The 26,483-nt window shown below is 31.9% G+C and overlaps 4 protein-coding genes across 4 annotated transcripts; 3 read left to right on the top strand and 1 right to left on the bottom strand.

Moving 5' to 3' along the window:
* The first annotated feature begins 4,537 nt into the window (after positions 1-4,537).
* LOC145741275 (uncharacterized) lies at positions 4,538-5,606 on the top strand. Its single transcript, XM_082558835.1, has one exon. It carries the CDS (start codon positions 4,744-4,746, stop codon positions 5,170-5,172), a length of 429 nt encoding a protein of 142 aa, XP_082414961.1. The 5' UTR covers positions 4,538-4,743; the 3' UTR covers positions 5,173-5,606.
* On the top strand, positions 5,606-7,723 carry LOC145741273 (diphosphomevalonate decarboxylase-like). The gene is made up of 3 exons (XM_082558834.1): positions 5,606-5,782; positions 6,050-6,172; positions 6,674-7,723. The coding sequence occupies exons 1-3, from the start codon at positions 5,627-5,629 to the stop codon at positions 7,568-7,570; spliced, it is 1,176 nt and encodes a 391-aa protein (XP_082414960.1). The 5' UTR covers positions 5,606-5,626; the 3' UTR covers positions 7,571-7,723.
* Positions 7,724-17,596: 9,873 nt separating this feature from the next.
* LOC145742413 (uncharacterized) lies at positions 17,597-21,435 on the top strand. The gene is made up of 13 exons (XM_082560191.1): positions 17,597-17,724; positions 17,882-18,097; positions 18,166-18,486; positions 18,556-18,879; positions 18,991-19,107; positions 19,182-19,360; positions 19,640-19,795; positions 19,861-20,113; positions 20,180-20,354; positions 20,421-20,530; positions 20,602-20,761; positions 20,938-21,181; positions 21,296-21,435. The coding sequence occupies exons 1-13, from the start codon at positions 17,597-17,599 to the stop codon at positions 21,433-21,435; spliced, it is 2,523 nt and encodes an 840-aa protein (XP_082416317.1).
* A 53-nt stretch (positions 21,436-21,488) lies between these two features.
* Positions 21,489-24,629, bottom strand: LOC145743191 (melatonin receptor type 1B-like). The gene is made up of 7 exons (XM_082561104.1): positions 24,368-24,629; positions 24,057-24,205; positions 22,907-23,035; positions 22,390-22,518; positions 22,059-22,266; positions 21,857-21,975; positions 21,489-21,764 (listed from the first exon to the last, which is right to left on the bottom strand). Exons 1-7 carry the CDS (start codon positions 24,623-24,625, stop codon positions 21,641-21,643), a joined length of 1,116 nt encoding a protein of 371 aa, XP_082417230.1. The 5' UTR covers positions 24,626-24,629; the 3' UTR covers positions 21,489-21,640.
* Between the last annotated feature and the right edge of the window lie 1,854 nt (positions 24,630-26,483).

The following is a 26,483-nucleotide window of genomic DNA, read 5'->3' as shown; positions in this document are numbered from 1 at the left end:
ATGCAATTTCTATTATTTATTACAGGCGTTTCTTATTTTTTTCACAGGGGCCTTATTAACCCAATTTTTTCTCTACACAGAGGCCCTATTAACCCAATTTTTTCTTTAAACAGGGGTTTTATTAACCCAATTTTTTCTCTAAACAGGGGCCTTATTAAACCAATTTTTTCTCTAAACAGGGGCCTTATTAACCCAATTTTTTCTCTAAACAGGAACCGTATTAACCCAATTTTTTCTCTAAACAGGGGCATTATTAACCCAATTTTTCTCTATACAGGGGCCTTATTGACCAAACTAACCTTTTTTTTCAGGTTTGATTACCAAAAACAAATTTTAATATTCTGTTTTTTATTTTTAGATTCTGGTTGAATATTTTGGAGAACTCGTCGATTTGTTTTTGGCCAATTTTAATTTGTTCTTTATTTTTAGAGTTCCTGTTACAAGAAGACTTCAATCTAACATTTTATTCATTTTTCTTGCAGAGTAGATTACCATAAACAAATACTAACTCTGTTTTTTTATTTTTAGTATCTGGCCAAGCAGCTTTTTGTATGATCGGGTTGATGACCAAACCAAATCCATTTATTAAACTTTCGGTAACTGTAATGCCAATTTATAGTATTTTCTAATGTTATGTGTATTTTTTTATAATTATTACAATTTATTCTACGGTGTGACTTTATATTTTTACTTAAATGTAAATTTGTTTCTTTTATCACAAATATTTATCCTTCTTATTTACATAAATTAATTAAACTCTTTTATAAACCATAAAATACATCCAGTTAATTATTATACCTTTACTTACAGTGTATTGTAAAAATTTGTGCTTGCAATAATGAATAAACACGAAAAAAAAGTTTTATCATTTATATAGCTTTTAACTTTGACCTGCCAAACTTAAAGTCGTAACTTAACTAAAACTTTGTCCAAAACTCCGAAAACGAATTTAATCTTTGTCTAAAACCCTAAAATTAATTTAAACTTTGTCCAAAACCCAAAAATTAATTTAAATTTTGTCCAAAACCCAAAAATGAATTAAATCTTTGTCCAAAACCCGAAAATGAATTTAAACTTTGTCTGAAAACCGAAAATGAATTTAAACTTTGTCCAAAACCCAAAAATTAATTTAATCTTTGCCCAAAACCCGAAAATAAATTTAATCTTTGTCCAAAACCTGAAAATTAATTTAATCTTTGTCCAAAACTCTGATAATAATTTAAAACTTAATTCAAAACCTGAAAATGAATTTAATCTTTGTCCAAAACCCGAAAGTGAATTTAATCCTTGTCCAAAACCCGAAAATGAATTTAAACTTTGTCCAAAACGCGAAAATTTATTTAATCTTTGTCCAAAACTTCAAAAATAATTTAAAACTTAGTTCAAAACCTAAAAACGAATTTAATTTTTGTCCAAAACCCGAAAATGAATTTAATCCTTGTCCAAAACCCGAAAATTAATTTTAACTTTGTCCCAAACCTGAAAATGAATTTAATCCTTGTTCAAAACCCGAAAATGAATTTAATATTTGTCCAAAACCCGAAAATGAATTTAATATTTGTCCAAAACCCGAAAATGAATTTAAACTTTGTCCAAACCCGAAAACAATTTAAAACTTAATCCAAAACTCAAAAACAACTTAAAATGAAGTAATATTATGCTAAAATTTTACAATAATTTTATACAAACTACGAATGAAAATTACGCCCAAATACCATGCTAAATTTAACCAATAAAGAAGTGACATTATGTCAAGATAGAAATATTAAATTGATTTTAATCGTGGTATCAAGATTATTTATTCATTACTTTGGTAATTGACAAAATAAAGGAACCAGTTTAAAAGCTGATACTGTGACATAATTATTACTATAGAAGTTCATGTAATAATAAGCACAAAAAGTGTTTTTTTTTTTCAGTGGAAATTAATTAGGTAAAAAAATATTGAGAAAAATTAATGGACCTAGGTTTCACAATTAATATAAAAGGAGTTATCTGTGTAAAAGAGGACCAATTACACACGAGGATTAAGATGGTAATTTTAACTATTTATAATTTAATCAAGGATCATAATTCAATTAAAAGATTTAAATTTTTTTATTTTTATTAAATACATTTAAAATTTTTTGAATGGAAACTAAAGTCACCGTATACGCTCTATATTTTTTCGGTTATCCTCGATATACCATATTTATGACCTTTTGTAATAAAAACATAAACTTTGAAGTTAATTTAGTAAAAACAGCTTATTATTATTAAATTAAATATATTTAACACCTAAATACATTTTAAACTCTGTATGAATGATTTTAAAACATTCTAAAGTTTTTGCGATATTTGGTGACGTCACGAATGTAGCGATTCGCTTTCAAAAACCCATGAGCTAGGGCTTGAGCTCGATTAAGGTTAGAAAAATCAGGGTTAGCGATTCCAACAAATTTAAATCGAACACACAAAAAAATTCGAAACGATAGAAAAAATGTGTAAACACTATTTTTAAAGTTTAATATTAAGCAATTAAAATTAAGAATAATGTATTTTATAATATTAGTAATTAAAATACATATTAAAAAAATAATTTTTGTTTGTTTATTATATTTAAATGCTTGTTTATTTATTAAAAATCAAAAATTAATTTTAGGCATTTAAAACTTGTCTAATGTATATTCTGATATCGACAACTTAAAACTGGGTTAAAAAATTAATTTTTGTTTGTTGAGTATATTTAATTACTTTTTTTGATTAAAAAATTTAATATCGATATTTCTAAAACTTTTAAAATAATTTTGTTCTGAAATTTTCTTAAATCAATAATTTAATACGTTTTTAGTCTAATAATTAATTACGTAATATTAGATTTATTTATTTAGTTAATATTTATAATTAAGTAATGTTTATGTATAATTTTAATTATTAATAAAGATTAATTTTAAAAATGATTAAATGATTTCGAACCATATTTTATTTATCAAATAAATCTAGTTTTAACTATTTCTGTTAAAAATATTTTTTAGTTTTATAAAACTAACATTACTTTATTAATATTTAATAAATACTTGCATATGTTATTACGTCAGTATTAATAACGACAAAAATTACTAAAACCTAACATTTAATCGCTAACAAAAACACGTCTACTTACCTTAATGGTTAATCTGTTATGAACTAAAACTCCGTTTTAAAAAAATTGCCGAGACCATGACGTCATTACTTTCCTCGGAAAACGATGACGTAGTTGGTATGGACGACAACTGGCGTTTCATTTGAGCGAACGCAACGTCAAAAGCAAGCGCCTTGTTAAAATGACGTTATAGCCTTAGGCAGACTTATTATATAACACTTTATTTATTATATTTGGTAATTTTGTATTAACGATTTAACAATTTGTATTAATATTTGTTACGCGGAAAAATGCGGAGCTGCGAGAATTTAAAAAATTTTTTTTAGCAGAATGACGGGTCCCTCTAAATAGGCTGTCTCCAATGTGTGCAATGAGTGTAATAAAGGTAAAAATGTATGTATTAAAACGGTAACCAGACACTTTGGCCAACGAACACATCAACACGAAGATTTTCCTGTAAACTGCTAAAACAGCGGGGCATTGAAATTTTAATTACCGCGTTAAATTTTATCTCGTTATTTATGATCAGTTTTCCGGATAGTATTTGAAAGCATAATAAACAATAAATAGATATTTTTTTAATAAATAATGTGCAAGAATAGGTTGTTTTTTAACTAAAACTTATAAAAAGTTAGTTTAAAAGCGTGCGGTTTTAGGCATCAGAAGCGAATGCGTTGTTAAAACATTGCGCATCGTGACAAAACTCGTCGTTTTTCTAACATTATATAAAGAAAATTAATCGTCATATTATCAATTTTTTTACTGAATATTTAGCAAAACAATGTTATCAGGCGTTTAAACTATACTCAATGCGTAAATAATCTGTTTGCACAATCTGACAATTACACACTTTGTCAATTGAGTGACAAACTGAGAAAATACACAGTATGTGTCTGCACACGTTTTTGGTTGGGCACATACTGACAGAGTCAAAAACATACAACAAATAGTTCTTTTGCAGAGTTGTGCACAACGTCAGACAAAAAATAAAAAGTTAATTTTGTCTAACCTGACTTCTTTAAATGCCAACACTTAATCAGCAGCGTAATTACTTGGCAATTAAAAATCTATTTATTTTAATAGTTTTCAGTTATTTAAATAAAGTCAGCTTGAATAAAATTAACTTTCTTTTTGTATAGTCTGACTGTATAATCAGTATTTTGTCAACGGACACTGTCAGAAAGTGCGTAATTGTACACACTGGCCATTCACCCATCTAGTCTTGTTTACCAATAAAACAAAATTATATATACATTTTTACTTCCATCACACTGGTTACACTCATTGCACACAGCCTATTTAGAGGCACCCCAGAATAACAGTGGTTGCTTTCGCAAAGGTTTGGAAAAAAGTTATTTCTTGTTTACACTTCCAAAAACAAAACGGCGTGAGTTGGAAAAAAAATTATTTCGGGTTGTTTTGTCGAGTTCACATATAAATAAGTTAGTTCAAAATTATTTAAAATCGTAGTTAAAAACTAGCTGGAAGTGAAATAGGATGTAATATTTGTCTGATTTACAGTCTAAAACACGTTTATTTTAAAATTCATTTTTTAAATTAGTTGTAAAGTTTATAGTAATTAGGCTGTTAGGTGTGTAGTGTAATAGAAATCGTGTATTATAATGTCTTCAAGATGGATGGCGGTGTTAAAGCAGCGGCAAGCCAACTTGTCCCAAAAGGATGTTTTATGCCAAAAGTGTCTTCAAAAAGGTCATTGGACATATCAATGTAAAAATGAAAGAAAATATGTGCACCGAACATCACGCTCCCAGCAGTTAAAGAAAACAATAAAACGAAAATTAAGCGCAAGTCAAAAACAAAATTTAAAGAAAAAGAAACGATCTGGATCTGTTTCATCTAGTTCCTCAGATTCAAATAGTAGCTCCTCCTCTTCTGACTCTAGCTCTTCTTCATCATCCTCTTCATCTTCTGAGGAGGAAGAAGAGGAGAAAAACGATAAAGAAGCCTCAAGTGGCAATGACAGTGACTCCTCTTCATCTTCCAGCAATGACTCGTCATCAGATTCTTCTTCTAGCTCCTCTTCTTCCTGATGACAAAGCACTCTTTTAAGGGACAAATATTTTAAAGTAAATTTTGTTTCTTGTATGTGGATGCCATGCATTTTACTTGATGAACTACAACACAGAAGGACATTGAACACTCAAAAAAGGACAAAAAAAATTAATTTAAATACTTATTAAGATAAATTTAGGATATTAAATTTAAGTTTTATTATCTTGTTTTAAGATTTTACAACAACAATACAATAATTGTTATTTGTATTATTTTTAATAAATCTTTGTGCTAGTAAGTTTGGTTCATGTTATTAAGATATTTCTCAAATCTTTAAAACAATAAATAAAAATATATTTAGACTGTAGTAGATTACTACTTTTCAGCATTGCAGCAAACTAAACAAGTTTGCTTAATATTTTTTTAGCTTTTTATTAGTCCATAATTTTCTTTTTTATTATTTCATTTTAGACTGATTTATGAAATTTTAACATGCCAAGTGATATAAATGAACAAAATGGTCACCATAAAAATAATTTAATAACTTGCACAGCACCAATTAATATTGCTATTATTAAATACTGGGGAAAGCGATGTGAAAAATTTAACCTGCCTTTAAATTCTTCATTTAGTGTCACCTTACATCAGGTAAAGAAGTGATAAATTCTTAGTTGTTTTTATATTACAAATTATATTAAATTTTTTAATAAGTTTTGTTCTACTTTTTGAATGACAGAAATAATCAGCCTATAAGTTAAAGTCAAATTAAGTTTTAAATAAACCTCAGATAGTTTTTTGTATGTTTTTCTTGTTTGATAATGGTAATAAAAACCTTTAACGAGCTTTAAAAAACTTTACCAAATTAGACAAGAAGTATTCATGTAAATAAGTTTTAAAATTTTCACTTTTATTAAGGATCAATTAAAATCAACAACAAGTGTACAAACTTCAAGTGAGTTAATGAAAGATGAAGTTTGGTTGAATGGAAATAAACAAGATGTCGAGAAAAATAAAAGAATTAAGAATTGCTTGGAGGAGGTAAATAGTTTACTAAGCTTGTTTAATATTTAATGATTTGCATTAAAATAATGTGGTATTTATAAAACGAAAATGATTAGTTTTACATTACTTTTTACTTTTACTTGGTGATAGGCAATGTAAGAAGATCTATGTAAAAGTTTAATTTTTCTTAAATAATTTTATAACAGCCAAGTATTTTTGAATGCCATAATGTTACTAAAACCGGTTAATTTACGTTGTAGTGTATCAGTTAGGACGCTCGGCTTTATCACATGAGGTTCTTTGCTTAATTTTAACTGCTGTCTATCAGTAGCTTCATTAATTTTTGGCAATCATAAATTAATGATATCTCAAATAAGGAATTCATGTTAAGACTTTAATTGGGTTAGCAAATTTTACTCCATGTCTAGGAAGTAAAGTCGATCCTTTTACATTAAATTTAAATAAATAATTAAAATAAGTTTTACCTTAGTAAAAAATAATAAATATTAGAGGCTCATTGTAATTTTTTTTGTGTAGATTCGAAGGTTGGCACGAAAACGTGCAATAAAAGATGCTGCAAACGTTACAACGCTCAACAAGTTTTCTAAAAAATTAAAAATTACTTCCAGCAACGATTTTCCAACTGCCGCGGGATTAGCGTCATCTGCGTCTGGTTACGCTGCTCTGGTAACCTCCATTGCTCATCTTTACAATATAGAGGGCGATATTTCTACTATTGCACGCCGGGGTTCTGGTAGCGCTTGCAGAAGCATGTACGGTGGTTTTGTGGAGTGGGTAGCCGGGTCAGAAAACGAAGGTTTTGATAGTAAGGCTGTGCAGTTCCTTGCGGAAGATCACTGGCCCGAGTTATGCGTGCTTATTTTGGTCGTTTCCGGTGATAGAAAATCAGTTGGCAGCACTGAAGGAATGCAACGTAGTGTTGCCACATCGGCGTTATTGCACCAACGCGTCACTGAAATTGTGCCACACCGTATGGAGGCTATAAAAGAAGCAATCTTGACCCGGGATTTAAGTTCGTTCGCGGAGATCTGTATGAAAGAAAGCAATCAGCTACACGCCATCTGCAGAGACTCTTACCCGCCTATTAATTATCTTAACGAAACCTCCCAGTCAATAATGAATTTTGTTCACGCATATAACGAGCATTGCCAAAGTGTTCGTCTTGCGTATACATTCGATGCGGGGCCAAACGCATTTCTTTTTACACTTGATTCGCACTTACTTGAAGTTTCTGGCTTAATAAAACGTTATTTTGCACCCAATTTACAAAATCAATTTTTTCGAGGCTTAGATGTTGGGGTTGTACCGAACGGGGATTTACCCGTGTTGGATGACGTTATGTTTAAGGGCAAAATCGAGTATGTTATTTGCACGAAAGTTGGTCCTGGGCCACAGATAATTCAAAATAAGTAAACTTAATTACGATTGCCTAACATTTAACAAAACGTAATGTTCGTAAAGCGATTTAATACTTGCCGTGACCAAATTCATTTTTTTAATATTTTTACGCTCAATCATATTTTGTCGTACTCTATTTATTATTACACTTTTTTAAATAAATTTACTTATTTGTTATTTGTCATTTGTTGTTTTAGCTGTAAAAGCTTAAACTAATTACCTAAAAATTAAAGAAGTAATTATCTTATATTAACTTACTGTCTATTTTAGTTTAAGGACATTAAAATAATTCACAAATCATGTTGAAATTAATAACACAAACTAAATTAGAATATCTTGACTACTAACCTGTTCATCTAATTTAATTTAAAAATATTCTTTTTCACAAATTAAGTTCCAAATTTTATTTTTAGCAATAATATTTCCATTTTAGGTAGTTGTAAACTTTATGTAAACGAGTGCTCAAGACTTATGTCATGTGATCTGACAACACGATTTTAAGAATTAGCGCTAGTTTCCTGTTTAAAATGTCCTTCCAGTAAACAACTTAAGATTTATGCACGCTACTATCACAACAAAATCTACGTAAAACGTCGCCATATCATAATATAAATTATCTGGTTTTTAAATTAAATTACGTCATGTGATTAACGTTTTATGACTTAAATCACGACGTTAAAAGTAAGTTTGTTTCTTAGAGGAAGCTTGTTTATTTTTGACTTAGCATGACTATGTTGTTGAGAATGTTATAGTTTTAATGACTATTTAACAATATATATTAAATTTTAGTAATCATTCAATGCCAACAAAGAGTTTGGCATCTACTACTATCAGGAAAATCAAAACTTTGACATTTGCAACGGTAAAGTTTTAACACGTTTCTATTAAGAAGCATTAGTGTGTGATGAATAAGTTTTTTAATTAAGTAAGTTACTTCATAGCGGTTTTAAAGTTTTTTAATGTTTAGCAGCATAAAAAAGACAAGTTATTATAAGAAATGGCTAGCAAGTTACTCAGAATTTTATCCTTTCTTGTCATGCTTTGTACTGCATGTTCTCAAATCTTAGATACCAGCAACTTTACATATACCCTAGATATTAATTCAAACTTGAGAATTTTTTGGAATTATACAGAATCGAATATTACATTTCAGGTACAATATTTACCAAACTAGTTTTTTGATTGCATTAAAAATTAATTTTAAAATGTTGGCTGAAATTTTTTAAATTATTTAAGTTCTGGCCAACGTAAAGATAAAAAAAATCGTAATTTGTTATACAAAAAATTCACTTTTAAGGTTCATGCAAATACAACAGGCTATTTTGGAATTGGGTTTTCAGCGGCGCCAACTGGCGGCGGTGATATAATACTTGGTTATGTCGCTGACAACTACGCGTTTATAAAGGTAGGGCCATTTTAGACCTTTATATATAAATATATAAGCGCCTGTTGTAGCGTAATATTTTTAGATTATGGCTTTTTATTTAAAAATAATAATACTTTTAATATTTATTTATATATGTTATATTAAAAAATATATTTTTAGGATTCGTTTCTTGAAAACGAGATGTCCTTTCCTTCGTTTGATGCACAACAAAATGTCGAACTTATTTCGGGTTCTTTATGTAATAGACAAACTGTGTTAAGGTTTCGGAGACCTCTTCTTCCTTGTGATGGGCGTGATTTTGCAATAACTGTGCGCTTAATTTTCAGATTTTAATTACAATACAGATAGTGTTAATTTTTTAATGCCCTTTATCTATTTTTATACCATGGATTGTTTTACTATGTAATGCTATTTTAGAACTTGGATTAATTAACTGTTGGCAATTTATAATGAATTGTCAATAAGTATTTAAAATCATTTTGCAGGAATCAACGTTATATATTAGATGGATGTTAGGACCAACTGTGTTTGAACCTGCTTACAATCAAACTCTACCTGATCCTCGAGTTAAACCAAGCAAAGGTAAATAACAGTTTACAAGAATTGCAAAAATATTTTTTAAATATAGCTTATGTTAATAATCCTTTTAATTCAATATGCCTTCTCTTATTAGGTTAAAAACGTTCTCTTATTAGGTTGTTTTTATTGTAATCTAAATAAAGGGGCCTTATATAATTTATTTCAACCTTTAAAAAACGTAAACAATTTGCTAGGAATTTTGCCTGCCATTCTCATTGGTTCTACTGATGTAGTTTCACAAATTGATGCTACTGAGCGATTGATTAGATTTACCGCCACAAACGTCAGGTTTGTATTTCCAAAGGAATTTCAAAACGAAAGCAGCGAGTATAGTAATTGTAAATTGCTCAGACTTCCTATTTTACCAACCAAGCATCATGTTATAAAGGTAGAAAGCAAGCCTATTCAATGTAACAACAATATTGTGTATACATTTTAAAGACTGACAATAGGTAACGGAACCCAAGTAAAACTTAATGTTTTCTTAGGTTTATTTAATTTATTTTTTATACGTTATCGTTGTTTTAAAAGTTTGAACCAGCTATAGAAGTTGGAAATGAGAATAATATCGTTCGAATGATTGTGAGAAGATGTTCTCAATTTGTATTACAGGTTATAATCTACCAAACTAAATTTTTTAGTATTTATTTATTTAATCAGTTTATCAAATAAGTTAATTCTATTAAACATAAATAACATGTAACTGCATAAAATTTAACTGATTGCTCATATTAAATTTGTATTGAGTTTCCTAATTAAGCTAAGGTAAAATTTTTTATTAATTTAGGATAGTTTTTTATTGGGTGCTGATCGAGATTGTTATAGTTCAGATTTGCCTCTGGATTTTCTTGGTTGTGATGCAGTTATGGCAGTTTATGGCCGTGGGGGGAGTGTAAGTATATTAAGTTCACCAAATAGGATATAAACATCCTTCTTAAAGTTGATTGGCGAGACAATTTCTAACACATTTAACGATACTTTTTTATAAGCTTATTGATTCTACTTTTCAGACTTTTAATTTTCCTGAAGACACAGGATATCCGATAGGTGTCACTGGAGAGTCAAACTATTATATTCTTGAAGTGTTGTACAAATATACATCAAGTAATTAAATTTGTGTACTTACAATATTGCTATATACAATACTCGCATATATTCTTTTTTATTAATTTATGCCTTAATGCTTTAATAGATTTTACCAGTGATTCATCTGGCATCCGATTTACGTACACTCGCAACGTTCGACAACATGATGCTGGCATTGTATCCGTAGGACATACTGTTACTCCTTATGCCATGGCTATACCTCCAAATGCAACTTCTTTTAAGATATATGGGGACTGCAGCATAAACTGTTTGCAAGCGGTAAAATTTTAACAATTTTTTTTATTTTATTGACCGTACATATTTTGTTAAGTATTTAAATAAACAGTGGAAATCTATGGATTTTTTTTACTAAAATTAATTTGTTTTTATAGTTTTTATCAATGCAAAATTAAAATCTTAAAGTATTCGGTAAGATTTTTAGGTTGTTTTGTGTTTAGGGCCTAAGTAACGGCAAACAAGAATCAATCAATGTGTTTGGAGGTATTCTACAAACTGGGGCAAATGGAAAAAAAGTAAATATAAAACACGTTAGGTAAGAAAAAAAATTTTTCCTTTTTTTATATTACAGTTTATTTAGTATTTTTCACATCTTAAAATACTTTTTTTAGTGAACAACTTTTTAAGCATAATTGATTTTCCAGAGATACCAATGAGTTGCCATTAATTTTGGACGACCAAAATTATGTCGTGAATTTTCACCAAGCGCGTTACGTCACAATGGATCACGTGATTCAGACAGGAGACAGTCTTCAGGTTGTTTGCGATTACAACACCGAAAATCAGCAAAATCTGACAATGGTGATTAAGTAACTTTTTATTCTAAAATAATTCCTTTTTTGATAAAATTATGTGTATAGCCATGCGTGCATGTTGTAGCCTAACCATTTTAAAAGCGTATTTAAATTTTTTGTTAAAATATTTTTAATCTTAAATTTTAGGGTGGGTTAGGTGAAAACCGAGCTGCTTGTTTTGCGTATTTAATGTATTATCCTGCTATTCCATTATACCAATGCACAACACAGCAAAGTGTTGCTAGCTTTGCAAGTAGTTTAGGAGTTCGAGGTCGAGTGAAGTGAGTTAGTTTTAATTTGATCTTATGTAATACTTTGTGATATAGATTACTGTTAAGAGTTTTATATAAAATTTTAAAAATTTAACTGTAAATCAAGCATTTCAGTTATTTTTTATTATTTGTCTTCTATGTGTGAGATTGATAACTTCAAAGCTAAATATGATTATCGTTACCCTTACCAAGTCTTAAGTTGGCTTAAAAGTTGTATATATATATATATATATATATAATTACTTATTGTTATATTATTGCTTATAATCTGCCAATAAGCCCAGCAAAATTGAGTTATAGAAGCAGTGGGTATCACACCAATGGCCGCAAGTTGCAAATTAAATAGTTCTACTAACGACACCATGCCTTTAATAATTAACTTTTTAGGGTACTTTTTAGAATTCAACCAAGAGAATCAAGTATATATGGGTCTTTAGATCAAATTGAAGTCATTACTAGACCTTCTACAACACTGTTAACAGAATTTAACTCGGTATATGTTTAAATGTTATTTTAGTTATTTAAAAATGAATTTAACCGCTATTTAAAGCTCACCTCTTAAGTATAATGTATAAATGCAGTTTGTAAGAATTGGGTACTAAATTATAATGAATATGAGTTTTTAAGCCATATATGCTTTTGAATAATCTAAGCTAATTATTTTATTAAATTCTGTAGATAAAATGGGAAAACACGAGAATAGCTGAGTTGAGCGAGGCGGGGCGAATTGCACAACGTCAGCAAATATGCAGACTTTCTCAATTTTCAAGTGCTGAGGTCAGATTCATAAAATTTAAAATTTTTGGCGAACAGAACTCTAAAAAAATTCTATCACTGATTGTAAAATCATATCAAGATACAGAAAATTTTACAGAATTTAATTTTAGTTGTTAGTTAAGTATAATATTGCGTTTTTTAAGCATATTTAACTTGTTTTTAAGCATATTTAACTTGTAACTTTTTTTTTAAGTTTAAATTAGTTTTTATTTAAAGATATTTCCAACGGTTCCTGGGGTATTTATTCGCAACCCATACATAAAACCAGTTCAGGCCTGTTCAAACGAGTTTTTGGATTCGACTACAAGTCTTGAAGCATATATTTGCCCACAAATTACCTCACCTAATTCTAACGAGTTTGATAGAGGCGATGGAGGAGGCGGAGCTTTAAGTTGTCATTCAAACTTGTTATACACAATTTCGACTTTGGCGTTAACTTTACTTTTCTGGTAGAAATATTCAATACATAATCCTAGCAAACTGTGAATATGTTCCTAATTTTTTCTCCAAGTTGAAATTTACAAAATAATTAAAAAACCAATCGGCGATTTTTAAGTGTTGCTTATTGCGATTATGACCTTTTTTAATGTTTTATTTTTTGTATATTTTTAAATTTTAATAAATTTATGTATTTATTACCGTTAGTTTTTATTAGCGTTCTACATTGGTTTTTAGCCGTTTATTCTCTTACGTTGATCACGAATTCCCAAATTCAAAATGCCTGCTAAAAGCACTCTTGGTATAAATCTTGATTTCCTATAAATGGCAAAAATGTGTTGGAATGTTACATTAATTACCTCGCGCCCTATTTCGAGACTCAAATTGCGCAATCGACGCCTCAGTTATGCATTATAAAACATGTGACAAACTACTGTGGACCTTCTTTTTGAGCTGAGGGGCCTATAAGTTTGTTATATAATTTTATAACCTTTAGTTGTTATAGTTTGATTTTTCTCGGTTGCATTTTTGCAAAATGAAGTTCTATTATTTAATGTAAGTATGTACTAATGCGCAAAAAACCAATAAAAAGTATCTCTAGGTATATTTTAAGATTTGTAAAAGGTATTTTGTTTTATCAGATATTTCTTACTTTTTGGCGTGGCTCATTCAATATTTTGGAAGTCTTCTACCACTACTACACCGTCTACTACAACAACCAAGACAACACCACCAAATTACAGTACGATTTACCCGTACTTATTAATAAATTTTAATAAGAAAATACAAATTTTAAATATTGTTCTTTGCAGGTGTTTCGTCGTCGGGAAATGGCGACAATGATTATGAGGATGACGACATACAAGAAAATGATGAAGTTAAAGGCAAAAACAGTAACGTAAATGCAAAGGATCTCGATAGACAGAAAAATGAGAGAAAAAGCTTTCCAGTCATACTTTCTGAGCGCGAAAGAGCAGCAGTTTTAGTGTTTCGCAGTGTTGGCGAAAGTCCTAGCCAGTGTCCCTCCCGCCTTGCTGCCGTTTGCGGCTCAGGACAGGGTTGTGTACTGAAGCAGTAAGTTATAGTAAAAGTTGATAACCTACAGCTTTTACAGGGAAGTTTCTAAATTGCTTAAACTCTTTGTTTTCAGGACGCCCGGGACTACGGATTACTTTGCTGTGTGCTTTACTCTGGTATATTGCAACGGAGTACCATGCTTGTATCAAGAACAATGTGTAACAACCGCTTTGGGCCAGGCGTAAGTAAAGCAAATGGAAAAATCGCAATTATGGTTGTCTAAATCGTTCCAAAATCATCATAGCTAATATATTTTACAGGAACTTAAAAATCTTTTTTTTTTAATTAACAAAAACATCAATTTTTTTTAAATCATTTTTTTTAGTTGCGGAAGCATTTGTACCGGAGTCGTGTGTGAAAATGGAGGTGCTTGCATTGTCGAAAATTCTAAAGCAGTGTAAGATTCTTTTTTTTAATAAAAACGTGTATGGTTTACACTTATGACTTAACATTGCAATTGATATGCTTGTAGATGCTCGTGTACAACCGGGTTTTCTGGTTCACGTTGCGAGGAGACGCCTTGTAGCGCCTTTACATGCTTTAATAATGGAAATTGCCAGATTACTTCGGGCGTTCCAACGTACGTATAACCCTAATTTATTATTTTTATACTTGTGGCTTTTAGTTTAAAATCTTAAAAATAAATAAACAATAAATAAATATGATATAAACAACAAAAATTTCACCACTAATTTTTTGACGGTATAGTTGTTCCTGCGTTTCGGGATATAGTGGATCTCAATGCCAAACACAGGCTTGCAGTTTGACTTGCTATAATGGTGGTTCATGTCGTCTTGTAAACAACCAAGCAACTTGTTCTTGTGTTTCTGGATATAGTGGTTTTCAGTGCCAAACGCAGGCTTGCAGTTTGACTTGCTATAATGGTGGATCATGTCGTCTTGTAAACAACCAAGCAACTTGTTCTTGTGTGGCTGGATATAGTGGTTTTCAGTGCCAAACGCAGGCTTGCAGTTTGACTTGCTACAATGGTGGTTCATGTCGTCTTGTAAACAACCAAGCAACTTGTTCTTGTGTGGCTGGATATAGTGGTTTTCAGTGCCAAACGCAGGCTTGCAGTTTGACTTGCTACAATGGTGGTTCATGTCGTCTTGTAAACAACCAAGCAACTTGTTCTTGTGTTTCTGGATATAGTGGATCTCAATGCCAAACGCAGGCTTGCAGTTTGACTTGCTACAATGGTGGTTCATGTCGTCTTGTAAACAACCAAGCAACTTGTTCTTGTGTGGCTGGATATAGTGGTTCTCAATGCCAAACGCAGGCTTGCAGTTTGACTTGCTACAATGGTGGTTCATGTCGTCTTGTAAACAACCAAGCAACTTGTTCTTGTGTGACTGGATATAGTGGTTCTCAATGCCAAACACAGGCTTGCAGTTTGACTTGCTACAATGGTGGTTCATGTCGTCTTGTAAATAACCAAGCAACTTGTTCTTGTGTGGCTGGATATAGTGGTTTTCAGTGCCAAACGCAGGCTTGCAGTTTGACTTGCTACAATGGTGGTTCATGTCGCCTTGTAAACAACCAAGCAACTTGTTCTTGTGTGACTGGATATAGTGGTTCTCAATGTCAAACACAGGCTTGCAGTTTGTCCTGCTACAATGGTGGTTCATGTCGCCTTGTAAACAACCAAGCAAGTTGTTCTTGTGTGTCTGGATATAGTGGATCTCAATGCCAAACGCAGGCTTGCAGTTTGACTTGCTATAACGGTGGTTCATGTCGTCTTGTAAACAACCAAGCAAGTTGTTCTTGTGTGACTGGATATAGTGGTTCTCAATGCCAAACACAGGCTTGCAGTTTGACTTGCTACAATGGTGGTTCATGTCGTCTTGTAAACAACCAAGCAAGTTGTTCTTGTGTGACTGGATATAGTGGTTCTCAATGCCAAACACAGGCTTGCAGTTTGACTTGCTATAATGGTGGTTCATGTCGCCTTGTCAATAACCAAGCAACATGTTCTTGTTTAACGGGCTATAGTGGAAACCAATGCGAACTTGATGCCTGCAGTTCTTTCTTGTGCTATAATGGGGGTTCCTGTAGACTTTCATTGGGTCAAGCCAGGTAAATATAACCTTATATAAATAAAATTTCTATTAATCAAAAAAATTTCTATTTACTTAATTTGCATTTAGTTGTACTTGCACAAGCGGTTACTCTGGCCTTCAATGTGATTTGGATGCTTGCGCTTCCTTTTCTTGTTACAATGGTGGAACCTGCAGGGTAGTTTCTGGCCAAGCAACTTGCTCTTGTGTACTGCGATATAGTGGAAATCAATGTCAACAAGATGCTTGTAGTTCATATCCTTGCTATAATGGGGGTTCCTGTAAACTTTCATTTGGACAAGCCAGGTAAAACAGCTTTCAGCATTATATACGCTCTTCTTGGTTTATTATTTGATAACAATTGTATTTTAGTTGCACCTGTGCAATTGGTTACTCTGGGCTTCATTGTGGGTCAGATGCTTGCTCTTCATACTCTTGTTACAATGGTGGTACATGCAAAGTTTCTGCAGGGGTAGCAACTTGTTCCTGTGTTTCAGGATATAGTGGAAACCAATGCCAACAAGATGCTTGTAGTTCATTTCCTTGCTATAATGGGGGTTTTTGCAAGCTTTCCTTTGGACAGCCCAGGTATACATTTAATTTTAAACTTGTAACCCTTAAAAGTTATTTTTAACAGACAAAACTCTATTTTACTTTAGTTGCACATGTGCAAACGGATACTCTGGTCTTCATTGTGATTCAGATGCTTGCTCATCCTATGCTTGTTATAATAGTGGAACCTGCCGGATGGTTTTTGGGCAGCCAACTTGTTCTTGTTTACCAGGTTATACAGGAAATCAATGCCAACAGGATGCTTGCCATTCTTTTGTTTGTAATAATGGAGGAACTTGCAGAATGTTGTCAGGACAAGCAACATGTTCTTGTGTATTAGGCTACAGTGGAAATCAGTGCCAACTTGATGCTTGCAGTTCCCACCCTTGTTATAATGGGGGTTCTTGTAAAATTACTTTTGGACAGGCAAGGTAAATAAAACATATTTTTTTAAATCTACCACATTATTTGTAGTTCGAAACTGCTACTAATTACATTTTCGTAATTAGTTGCTCTTGTATAAATGGATATACCGGAATTCATTGTGGATCGGATGCTTGCTCGTCATATTCTTGTTACAATGGTGGAACCTGCAGAATGGTTTCTGGCCAAGCAACTTGCACCTGCGTATCAGGCTATAGTGGAAGTCGATGCCAACAAGATGCTTGTAGTTCTTATTCTTGCTATAATGGTGGCTCCTGCAAGCTTTCATTTGGACAGCCAAGGTATAGTTGAGGTTATTATTTGTGAATTTTTGATTATAAATATTTTTAAGACAACACTTTTAACCAACTTTATTTTACTGAAGTTGCTCTTGCATTGATGGATACTCTGGGCTTCATTGTGGATCAGATGCATGTGTATCATATTTTTGTTATAACGGTGGAACCTGCAGAATGGTTTCTGGGCAAGCAACTTGCAGTTGTTTAACTGGTTACTCTGGTAACCAATGCCAACGTGATGCTTGCAGTTCCTTTGTTTGTAATAATGGAGGAACTTGCAGAATGGTGTCAGGACAAGCAACATGTTCTTGTGTATCAGGCTACAGTGGAATTCAATGTCAACTAGATGCCTGCAGTTCTTATCCTTGCTATAATGGAGGTTCTTGCACACTTTCCTTTGGGCAACCCAGGTAAGATGTTTAGAGAAAATGCCTTATGAAAATAAGAAATTTGTAAAAATTTATACCACTTAATTATTAGTTGCTCTTGCACAAACGGATACTCTGAACTTCATTGTGGGTCAGATATATTTTTTAAAATTTAGATACTTACCAATATATTTTTTAGTTGTACTTGTGTAAGCGGATACTCTGGACTTCATTGTGGATCAGATGCTTGCTCTTCCTATTCTTGTTACAATGGTGGAACTTGCAGAATGGTTTCTGGCCAAGCAACTTGCTCTTGTGTAACTGGATACAGTGGAAACCAATGTCAACAAGATTCTTGTAGTTCATATTCTTGCTATAATGGGGGTTCTTGCAAACTTTTATTTGGTCAAGCAAGGTAAATTTTTTTGTTGCGTCTTAAAATGAATTATGTACCTTGTTGTTAATGGTATTTTATATTCTTAGTTGTACTTGCGTAAATGGATACACTGGACTTCATTGTGGATCAGATGCCTGTTCGTCATATACTTGTTATAATGGTGGAACCTGCAGGATAGTTTCTGGGCAAGCAACTTGTTCTTGTGTGGCTGGATATAGTGGTTCTCAGTGCCAAACACAGGCTTGCAGTTTGACTTGCTATAATGGTGGATCATGTCGTCTTGTAAACAACCAAGCAACTTGTTCTTGTGTTTCTGGATATAGTGGAAATCAATGTCAACAAGATGCTTGTAGTTCATACCCTTGCTATAATGGGGGCTCCTGCAAGTTCTCCTTTGGTCAAGCAAGGTATAATTATTCTTTTTATTCATTAAAGTATATTAAATGTTAAAATGAATTTAAAAACCTTTTCTTTAGTTGTACTTGTGCAAGTGGTTACACTGGCCTTCATTGTGGATCAGATGCTTGCTCGTCATATTCTTGTTACAATGGTGGAACTTGCAGAGTTGCTGCTGGACAAGCAACCTGTTCTTGCTTAACTGGATATTCGGGACATCAATGCCAACATGATCCCTGCTACTCTTTTCAATGTCAAAATGGTGGTACTTGCAGGGTTACTTCCGCCCAGGCTACCTGCTCTTGTCCAAGTGGTTACAGTGGGTACCAGTGTCAATCTGATCCTTGTAACTCGTTTTCTTGTCATAATGGTGGAACCTGCGAGCTAAAATTTGGACAACCCACGTAATGCATTTGATATTAAATTTTCATTTATTATAATAACTAAACCATTTATTATCTTTGTTATTTTTAGCTGTTTTATTTATTTATTATAATTACATTTGCTATTTTTAGCTGCAACTGTTTACTCGCGTTTACTGGAAACCAGTGTCAACTTAAAGCGGAGGATACTAGATGTATTTCTTATTGCTTAAATGGAGGGACGTGTACTATAGTTTTTGATCGCCCAACGTCAGTATTTTTTTTAACAAAGCCTTTAATTTTTTGTCCAAGCCATTATTTAATAATTAAAATAAAATTTTTAGTTGTGCCTGTGTATCCCCTTGGGTCGGAAGCACTTGTGATGAGAGGCCACCTCCTGTTGATTCAGCTTGCAGCAGCAACCCTTGCCAAAATGATTGTCAATGTTTCCTGTCCTGCAGACACGAAGGCGGTTTCTATTGTGCAAGTTCGGATGGTTACTTCGGTCGACTTTGTACCATTCGTAAGTAAATTGCAATTAACAATTTACCCATTTAACTTTCTACTGGTCTTATGCTGTAGCGCCCTCAAGTAATGCGCTATAAACGGTATAGACTTCTGCTAATCTAGCATTTAATTAGCAGTCTAATTATTCCTCGAACTGCCAAAGGCAAATCGAGACAGGGTCGGAGTAACATATGGGAGTCTATGTTGAGGTCATGAAGTCGACCTTTCCACATCAAGGATAAAAATATATAAAAAAAAGTTTAAAATGTTTCCTTACGTTTTCGTTTGTATTTAGCCGTGCCAAGACTGACCTGTTCTTCGAAAAGCATCGATCTTACAATTCCAAAGACCTTTTATGACGAATTCGATAACAACATGGGAGGCAGTTACATGTTTGTTGACAGTCAAAGTAGTGTAAGAACATCTGCGCAGCCAAGTGATGAATGCAAAGGTAGTTTATCCAAAATTTTTTCCTTTAAATCTTAAGAATAACTTTGGTGTATTTTTGCTTTTTAGCGAATTACCAAGGCTACAACTATCAAATTTCATTGGGATTTCCATTCTCTGACTGTGGTTCAAGTCGTGTCAATATATGGACTGGTGGACGATCTGATGAACACAATCTCGCTACAGTTGTTACCAACACTTTATGGATTTCGTCCACAAAACAAACCAAATCGGGAATGACCTACGATATGCCTGTGCCAGTATTAAGATTTAACTGCACCTATACTGGAGAATACTATATGGTCACTTCGCTAAGGCCTTTGTAAGTATATTCTTGAATTTTTCACTACAAGATTCTTACCAGATGTTAGTGTTGTAATATATACAGGGTCGACGACCAACGTAACCGTCTAGCCAACTCGAAAGTTCATGATGTCACTGTTCAATTGTGCAAGATATCTACTTGCCATAGTCCGTGCCCTTCTGCTTACGTTGTTCAAAATAGCGCTGTTTATACAGTTGGTCAAACCATTTATGTGCAGTTTGAGGCTACTTACGATAAGGTATATTTATTTTTATTATTAAATTTTGTTTTTTGAATTTTATTACAATATTTTTGTTTTTTAAAGCTTTTTTTAAGCCATCACGACTTCTCAACTTTGTTGGACCACGTGGTATTGTCATGCAGTCACCAATCTGGCGAAGGAACAGGCACCGTGGTTTTACTTAATAAAAGAGGGTAAGATTATTTAAGTAAATTTTGAACGATTTTATTTTAAATTATATAAACTAAACTGGACTTTTTTTTAGATGTCAGTCCAGCAGCCCGTTAGCTGTCGCTGGCACTTCTTCGTCTCGCAATTTAGCTTGCTTATCTTTTGTTGTTCCTAATATGAAATCGTGCAGAGAAGTTTACATTCACGCTGCATTGTCGGTCTGCCAAGCTAGCCCTACAATTCAACCCGCTTCTGTAAGTATTTTGCAGTTAAACCGCCTTTTTTGCTAAAGAATTTCTATTAAGGTGGATTTTACAGTTTGGTTTTTATTAAAAATTAATTTTAATTTCCATAAACATTAAATTTTTAACTGAGTTATTATTACTTTACTTATTTATTTATCATTCATTTAATATTAAATTTCACTCAGATTTGTCAATCTGGCTCTACGCCCGCTCGAAGATGTGTGTTAACCGTCGCAAAGCGTTCAGTTGATGATTTAAATGAACATGAATTTACGAGTTACTCAGTGTTGGGACCAATTACTATTGTACCCCAAATGACTGGAGAAGAGAGTCTAGAGTTGAACAACGATGACGGTGGAATCGACTTAATCATTCAACCAGATCAACCGGAGCCTGAAATTACCGCACCAAAAACAACAAGCCGAATGGGTAAGTCTCGATTTTTACCAAAATAAATTTTTGTATTTCTTATTTAACAACTAGCAAGGCTTATCTACTTTCATATAACCATGTAGATTTTTTAATTTAATGTTTCATTTTTAGAAATCATTGCCGTTTCGCTGCTGGTTGGTTTCCTGGCTGTTATTACTTTTGGTTTAATTCTCCTCATTTTGGTCGCCTTCTTTAGACGGCGTCGCAACTTTAACAAATTTATTTTAAGAAACGAAGACCTCGCTTCTTAAAAACGAAACTTTTGTGTTTCTTTATTTTCAAAATATTGCGTGAAATCGTTTCGCGGTAATAAAAATATTTAAAAAATATAAATTATGTTGTACAATTGAAAGTCTAGAAAAATTTAAGTCTTTTTTGCCCAAAGTTAAAGTTATAAGGTTAAAGCTCTTCAGAATTGTGCAAAAATTTGAAAGTCTTGAACGAATACACGTTTAGTTAACCATCGTTAAAGCGATGTTTAGGTGTATTATATTTCGATAAGAAGTTAGTAAATAATGTTGGTCTTCTATGACTTGTGCTTATTGGACGTTGACATTGTTTACCTTTACTATACCTCTGCCTAAATAATGATTTAATGACATTAATATTAAAATAGAAGGACTTAGAATCTTATTTTATAAAATATATCAGATGTAAAGTTGGCGTTCTTACCTTCCGAGATGTGCCAGATAAACCAGGCAGTTCTTGTAATCATTTCGAAACAATGGGTTCATTACTCCGTAAATAATGAAATTAATTGTTGAATTTGAAGCCCCAAGCCACGCAAAATACTAAAAAGGGCCAAAACATTACATAAAGTTTTCTTTTAAGGATAACAAGTTGAAACAATTTTAAAATTGAACTTCGTTTTTACCTTTCCAAGTATAGGTGTAACTTGTAGGCTTAGGCCATGTATTACTCCGTACGGCAACCAGAAAGCTAAAAAGGCAGCGGTTGTAACCGCCAAGGTGCGTAAGAGATCCATTCTGCGCTTCATGGCCTGGTGATGAATTTGTTGCCTAATCGGTGTACTTGATTGCTTGCAATGACCTCGTACTGATGCCTCACTTTTTTGCACAGTTCTAAAAATAAAAAATCAATTTTAAGACACATTTTATTAGTATCCAAAAATTATACGGCTATAGTAGTCTACCCTTTAATAGTTAATATGCACACATCTGTTTTAGGTAAATGTATACAATTACCTTATTACGCCCCAATATGAATATGCTATTATAATAAATGGAATGTTGAGGCCCCCTACTAGTAAAATAATATTGTAGATTGGTGAAGCGTATGGATCCCAACTACATTGCATAGAATCAGCATCAAACCTAAAAAAATACATTAAACATTAAGTTGTCATAAAAAAATGACTTGAACTAATATCAACTAATATATCATATGCATGTTATAGGCTAACACTACTTCCCGTGTGGTTTAACACTTAGGAAGCATACTACAATGCAGATGTCAATTACAATACGCCAAATAACAAACGTTAATTTATTTCACGCTTAAGTCTGTCATCTTGGTATGCGCCCCTACTTTAAAATTTGTTAAATTAATATATGGGAAGTACGTCAACTATCTTAAACCAGTGTTAAAAATTTATTATTTCAAATTATTAATTCCAACAAATTTTGTTTAAAATATATTTTAAGGTTAACAAAAATTAAAAATATTATAAAAAACAATCAAGTAATTTTAATATGTACTTACGGATAAGGGTGAAAAAATGTTGGAATGTACACTAGAAAACAATACACCCATATTAAAATCAACATAATAATAACACTGCTTTTAGCAAAGACCTTTTTATAACTGTAATGCCTTGCCACCGCCCAATATCTGTAATTGAAATAGTTTTTTTTATATTTATCATGTTCTATAATACTATAACCATGTTATAGTGTTTTAAAACAAGTACAATTTTAGGATGGAGTTTGTTCAGTTTAAAAATAAGTTTTTGGTCGTGTTTGGTTATTGCTTTATGTCACAGAACCACAATTTTACCCATAACTTGTGTTTTAGTAAACAAAAACACATTTAAATTGCATTGTCCACTTTATAGTTAGCCTAGCACTAAAAACATAACGTTATTTTTTTTTCAAAAAATAGAAAATTAAAAAACGTCCGATAGTGTGGTATATTGGTCATGGCCGAAAAGTTTTGGGTTCGAGTCGCTCCAATACCACACTTTTCCCCTTAAGCCCCGTGTTTGCGGATTGCTTAAACACGTCACAATATCACATCCTTCCCCTATCCCCTTATGTGGATATGAAAAAAAAAAAACGTTTGTAATTTTACAAATTCTATTGAGGGCGATTATTTTATTTAGGAATTTTTTTACAAGGGGTTCTGTTTACTATATGTGGTTTTCCTATTGGCTACCTGGAATTGCGTTCACGCGAAAATATAGTATAATATATAAACCAGCTTTGAGTTATTCTTGAAAACAGCTACAAATTTTCACATAAATGGCTCCTTAATTATTAATGATCACAAAAATTTTAAACAAGCTTATTGAACGGCTTGATTGACCTAAAAGTATTCCAAATTATTTTATTTTCAAAAATGCCATACAATTAATGCAATGCAATATTTATGATAAGCTTTAAATTATTTTCCGTTTTGTGCACTTGTGGTTGGCAACATTAAAATAAAAACATATTTTACCCAATGCTTTTATACGGGGAAAATTACAGTCGCTATGCCATTCAGTAAATACCTTATCGAATTTTTGGTTGTCTGGTCTTATCGACGCATTTGAGAAATAAACAATAATATTGACGACTTATGAACCAAAGTAAAAAATTATGTTTGTTGATATCTTTAAAATGTTGTATTGATCAAGTAAAAAAATATTTACCTATTAAGAGCAATTCCAGACAAATTCCAAATGGAACAAGTGCATGACATTGACATAACGTAACCAACAATTCTACACGCTGTTGGAGGCAAAACATTTTCAGTAGCGACGACGTTTGCTATAATCAGTGGTATGGAAATACCGGATATCTGTCACAGAATCAACATAGTTTTTATCACACCAATACTATTATTAGTTATCTAAAGCCATTGATCATCATCTATTCGTTCAAATATAACCCAGCAAGGGGAAGTGAACGTAAACAATGATCAACGCAGCAGACTTGACAACATAAAAATCTGTAAACAAACCATTAAATCGGCGATGGCTAGGTTGATAATAAACTGATTTCCATTTTTTTGTGAACGGTTCGCCAGCGCGATTGAGAATATAACCAACAGATTGCCAAGTGTCCCCACGACAGCAATTAGTCCGAGAAAGCCTACTTCGATTTTTTGTTGAAGTGCAAACTTGCCTTTCCATGGGTTATATTGCTCAGCTTTGTTGTTCCAATCTGATAGGTTGAAATCATTTTCGGTGTCATTCACATTAAAATTAGTAAAATTCATTTTTAAAAACTGAATCTATAAATTTAAAAAAAATATTATAAAGTTACCATTAACAAATTTAAGTCTCAATAGGTAAATTAAGTCGTATTATTGCCGAAATTTCCCTGCAGTCTAGCCATTTGTTCTACGTCATTAGGATAATTAACTCACAACAACAGCAGTATATACCAGCACATTACTTCCTGAATAAGTGCGACCTGTTTTCCCCGTGCAAAATCAATAAGGGCTAAATGGTTATGGCTTAAACAAAAATTACTGGGCGAAGCCTAAATGAATTTCATCTTGTGTTATTATTACCCTTGGCATGGATTTTTACACCATTCATTTTTATATATCCTTACCTTAAATACTAACCGATAAATTTAAGCTCGGATTTATACCAAAAATAATAATATATGATACCAAAAAATCTATTTTTTGCAAAAATCCTGTAATGATAAGCTTCTGTTTTTCAGAGAGCTTTAAAAATATTTTTCGTTGTTGAACATAGCGTTAAAAAATCAGTTTCTTACAGCTAAAGATTTGACGTTTAAAAACTAAATCTTAGAATTTTCTATTTTCTATTTTTTTCTTATTTATATTTGAACATGTGCATTTCTCTTTTTATTGATTTTTATTTTATTAAGCCTTTTTCTTACGAAGTGTTGACGTCGAGTGGCCGAATCCGCATACTGTGGTCACTACTGATAACTCTATTCTACGTATGCACCTTTACCTAACTGTCATTTAATAAGAAGCTCGTTAAGGTCAAATTGCCAGAAATAGTCATATCAATTCTATTTAAAGGCACCTCTATTAATTATGCTCGATTCTGAATACTTAATCACTAACAAATTTATTTTTAAATTATACGCACTTAAAAAATGTTTGCCAAGTGCACCCGCATATGCGTAAATAATGATCAGGTATTTATTTATACATTTAAACCAAATTGCGAAATTAAAAGCGGACTTTCTCTAGATTGCCATTGGCATCATATAACGCATTTATATTTATGACAATCTCTCTGAGTTAAAATTCTAAATGCACTTCATTTTAAATCTAAAAAAAATAAACCTTGAAAACTGAATCAAAAATTTTTTATTTTTTCGTAAATAAATTGTTTATTTTTTCTACATGCATACATATATACTGTTTGTTACCTTATTACCGTAAACAGAAATGTTAAGATTCATAGACTTCGTGGTAATTTAATTAGATAAATTTCATCCACAAGTTACATTAAACTTGGCATTTACAAAATAATTGAATAAACTAATTTTTTGGCCGTATCAATAAAAATCAATAAAAAGAGAAATCCTTTTAACGGTATATTGCATTTTTAATTACAAGAATAATTTTTGCAAAGCAAATGAATTATTTCGTATGGGGATTAAGTATGGTGCGCGACTCTATTCCCACGGGTATCTTATTGTTTAACCTTATGGCATCGTACCATTAATTGTCTTCAAGATAATCCAAGACAATGTTTTAATTTGGTTAGGCTGCATCTCATTAATCTTTATATTTTCTATTGTTATACTGCAAAAAAATTCAATAGGGAATATGGATAGCATTTATTTAATTGAAAATGTGGTAAGGGTAATCTATTTCAATTAATTATTAAATTATTTTAATGTATAAAGTACTTTAGGCTTTGAACTTACTTATTTTGCAACAATAAACTAAATTAAAACTAAATCACTTTAATAAGAATGCGACTTTGTTATTATATTACCTTTAGGTTATACAGTTTTTTGAACTTCAATTCTTAACAAATCAGGCCGTTTTTATTATAACGTAAATATTTAAACATAACCACAATGACGTAAAAGTACTTAAAAAACCAAGTTTATACGTAAAGTAACAAAAGTATCCT

This window comes from Corella eumyota, chromosome 2 (assembly GCF_963082875.1).
Source record: "Corella eumyota chromosome 2, kaCorEumy4.1, whole genome shotgun sequence".
Taxonomy (NCBI): Eukaryota; Metazoa; Chordata; class Ascidiacea; order Phlebobranchia; family Corellidae; genus Corella; species Corella eumyota.
The sequence above is the reverse complement of the archived record's forward strand: the minus strand, read 5'-3'. Positions and strand labels throughout refer to the sequence as shown.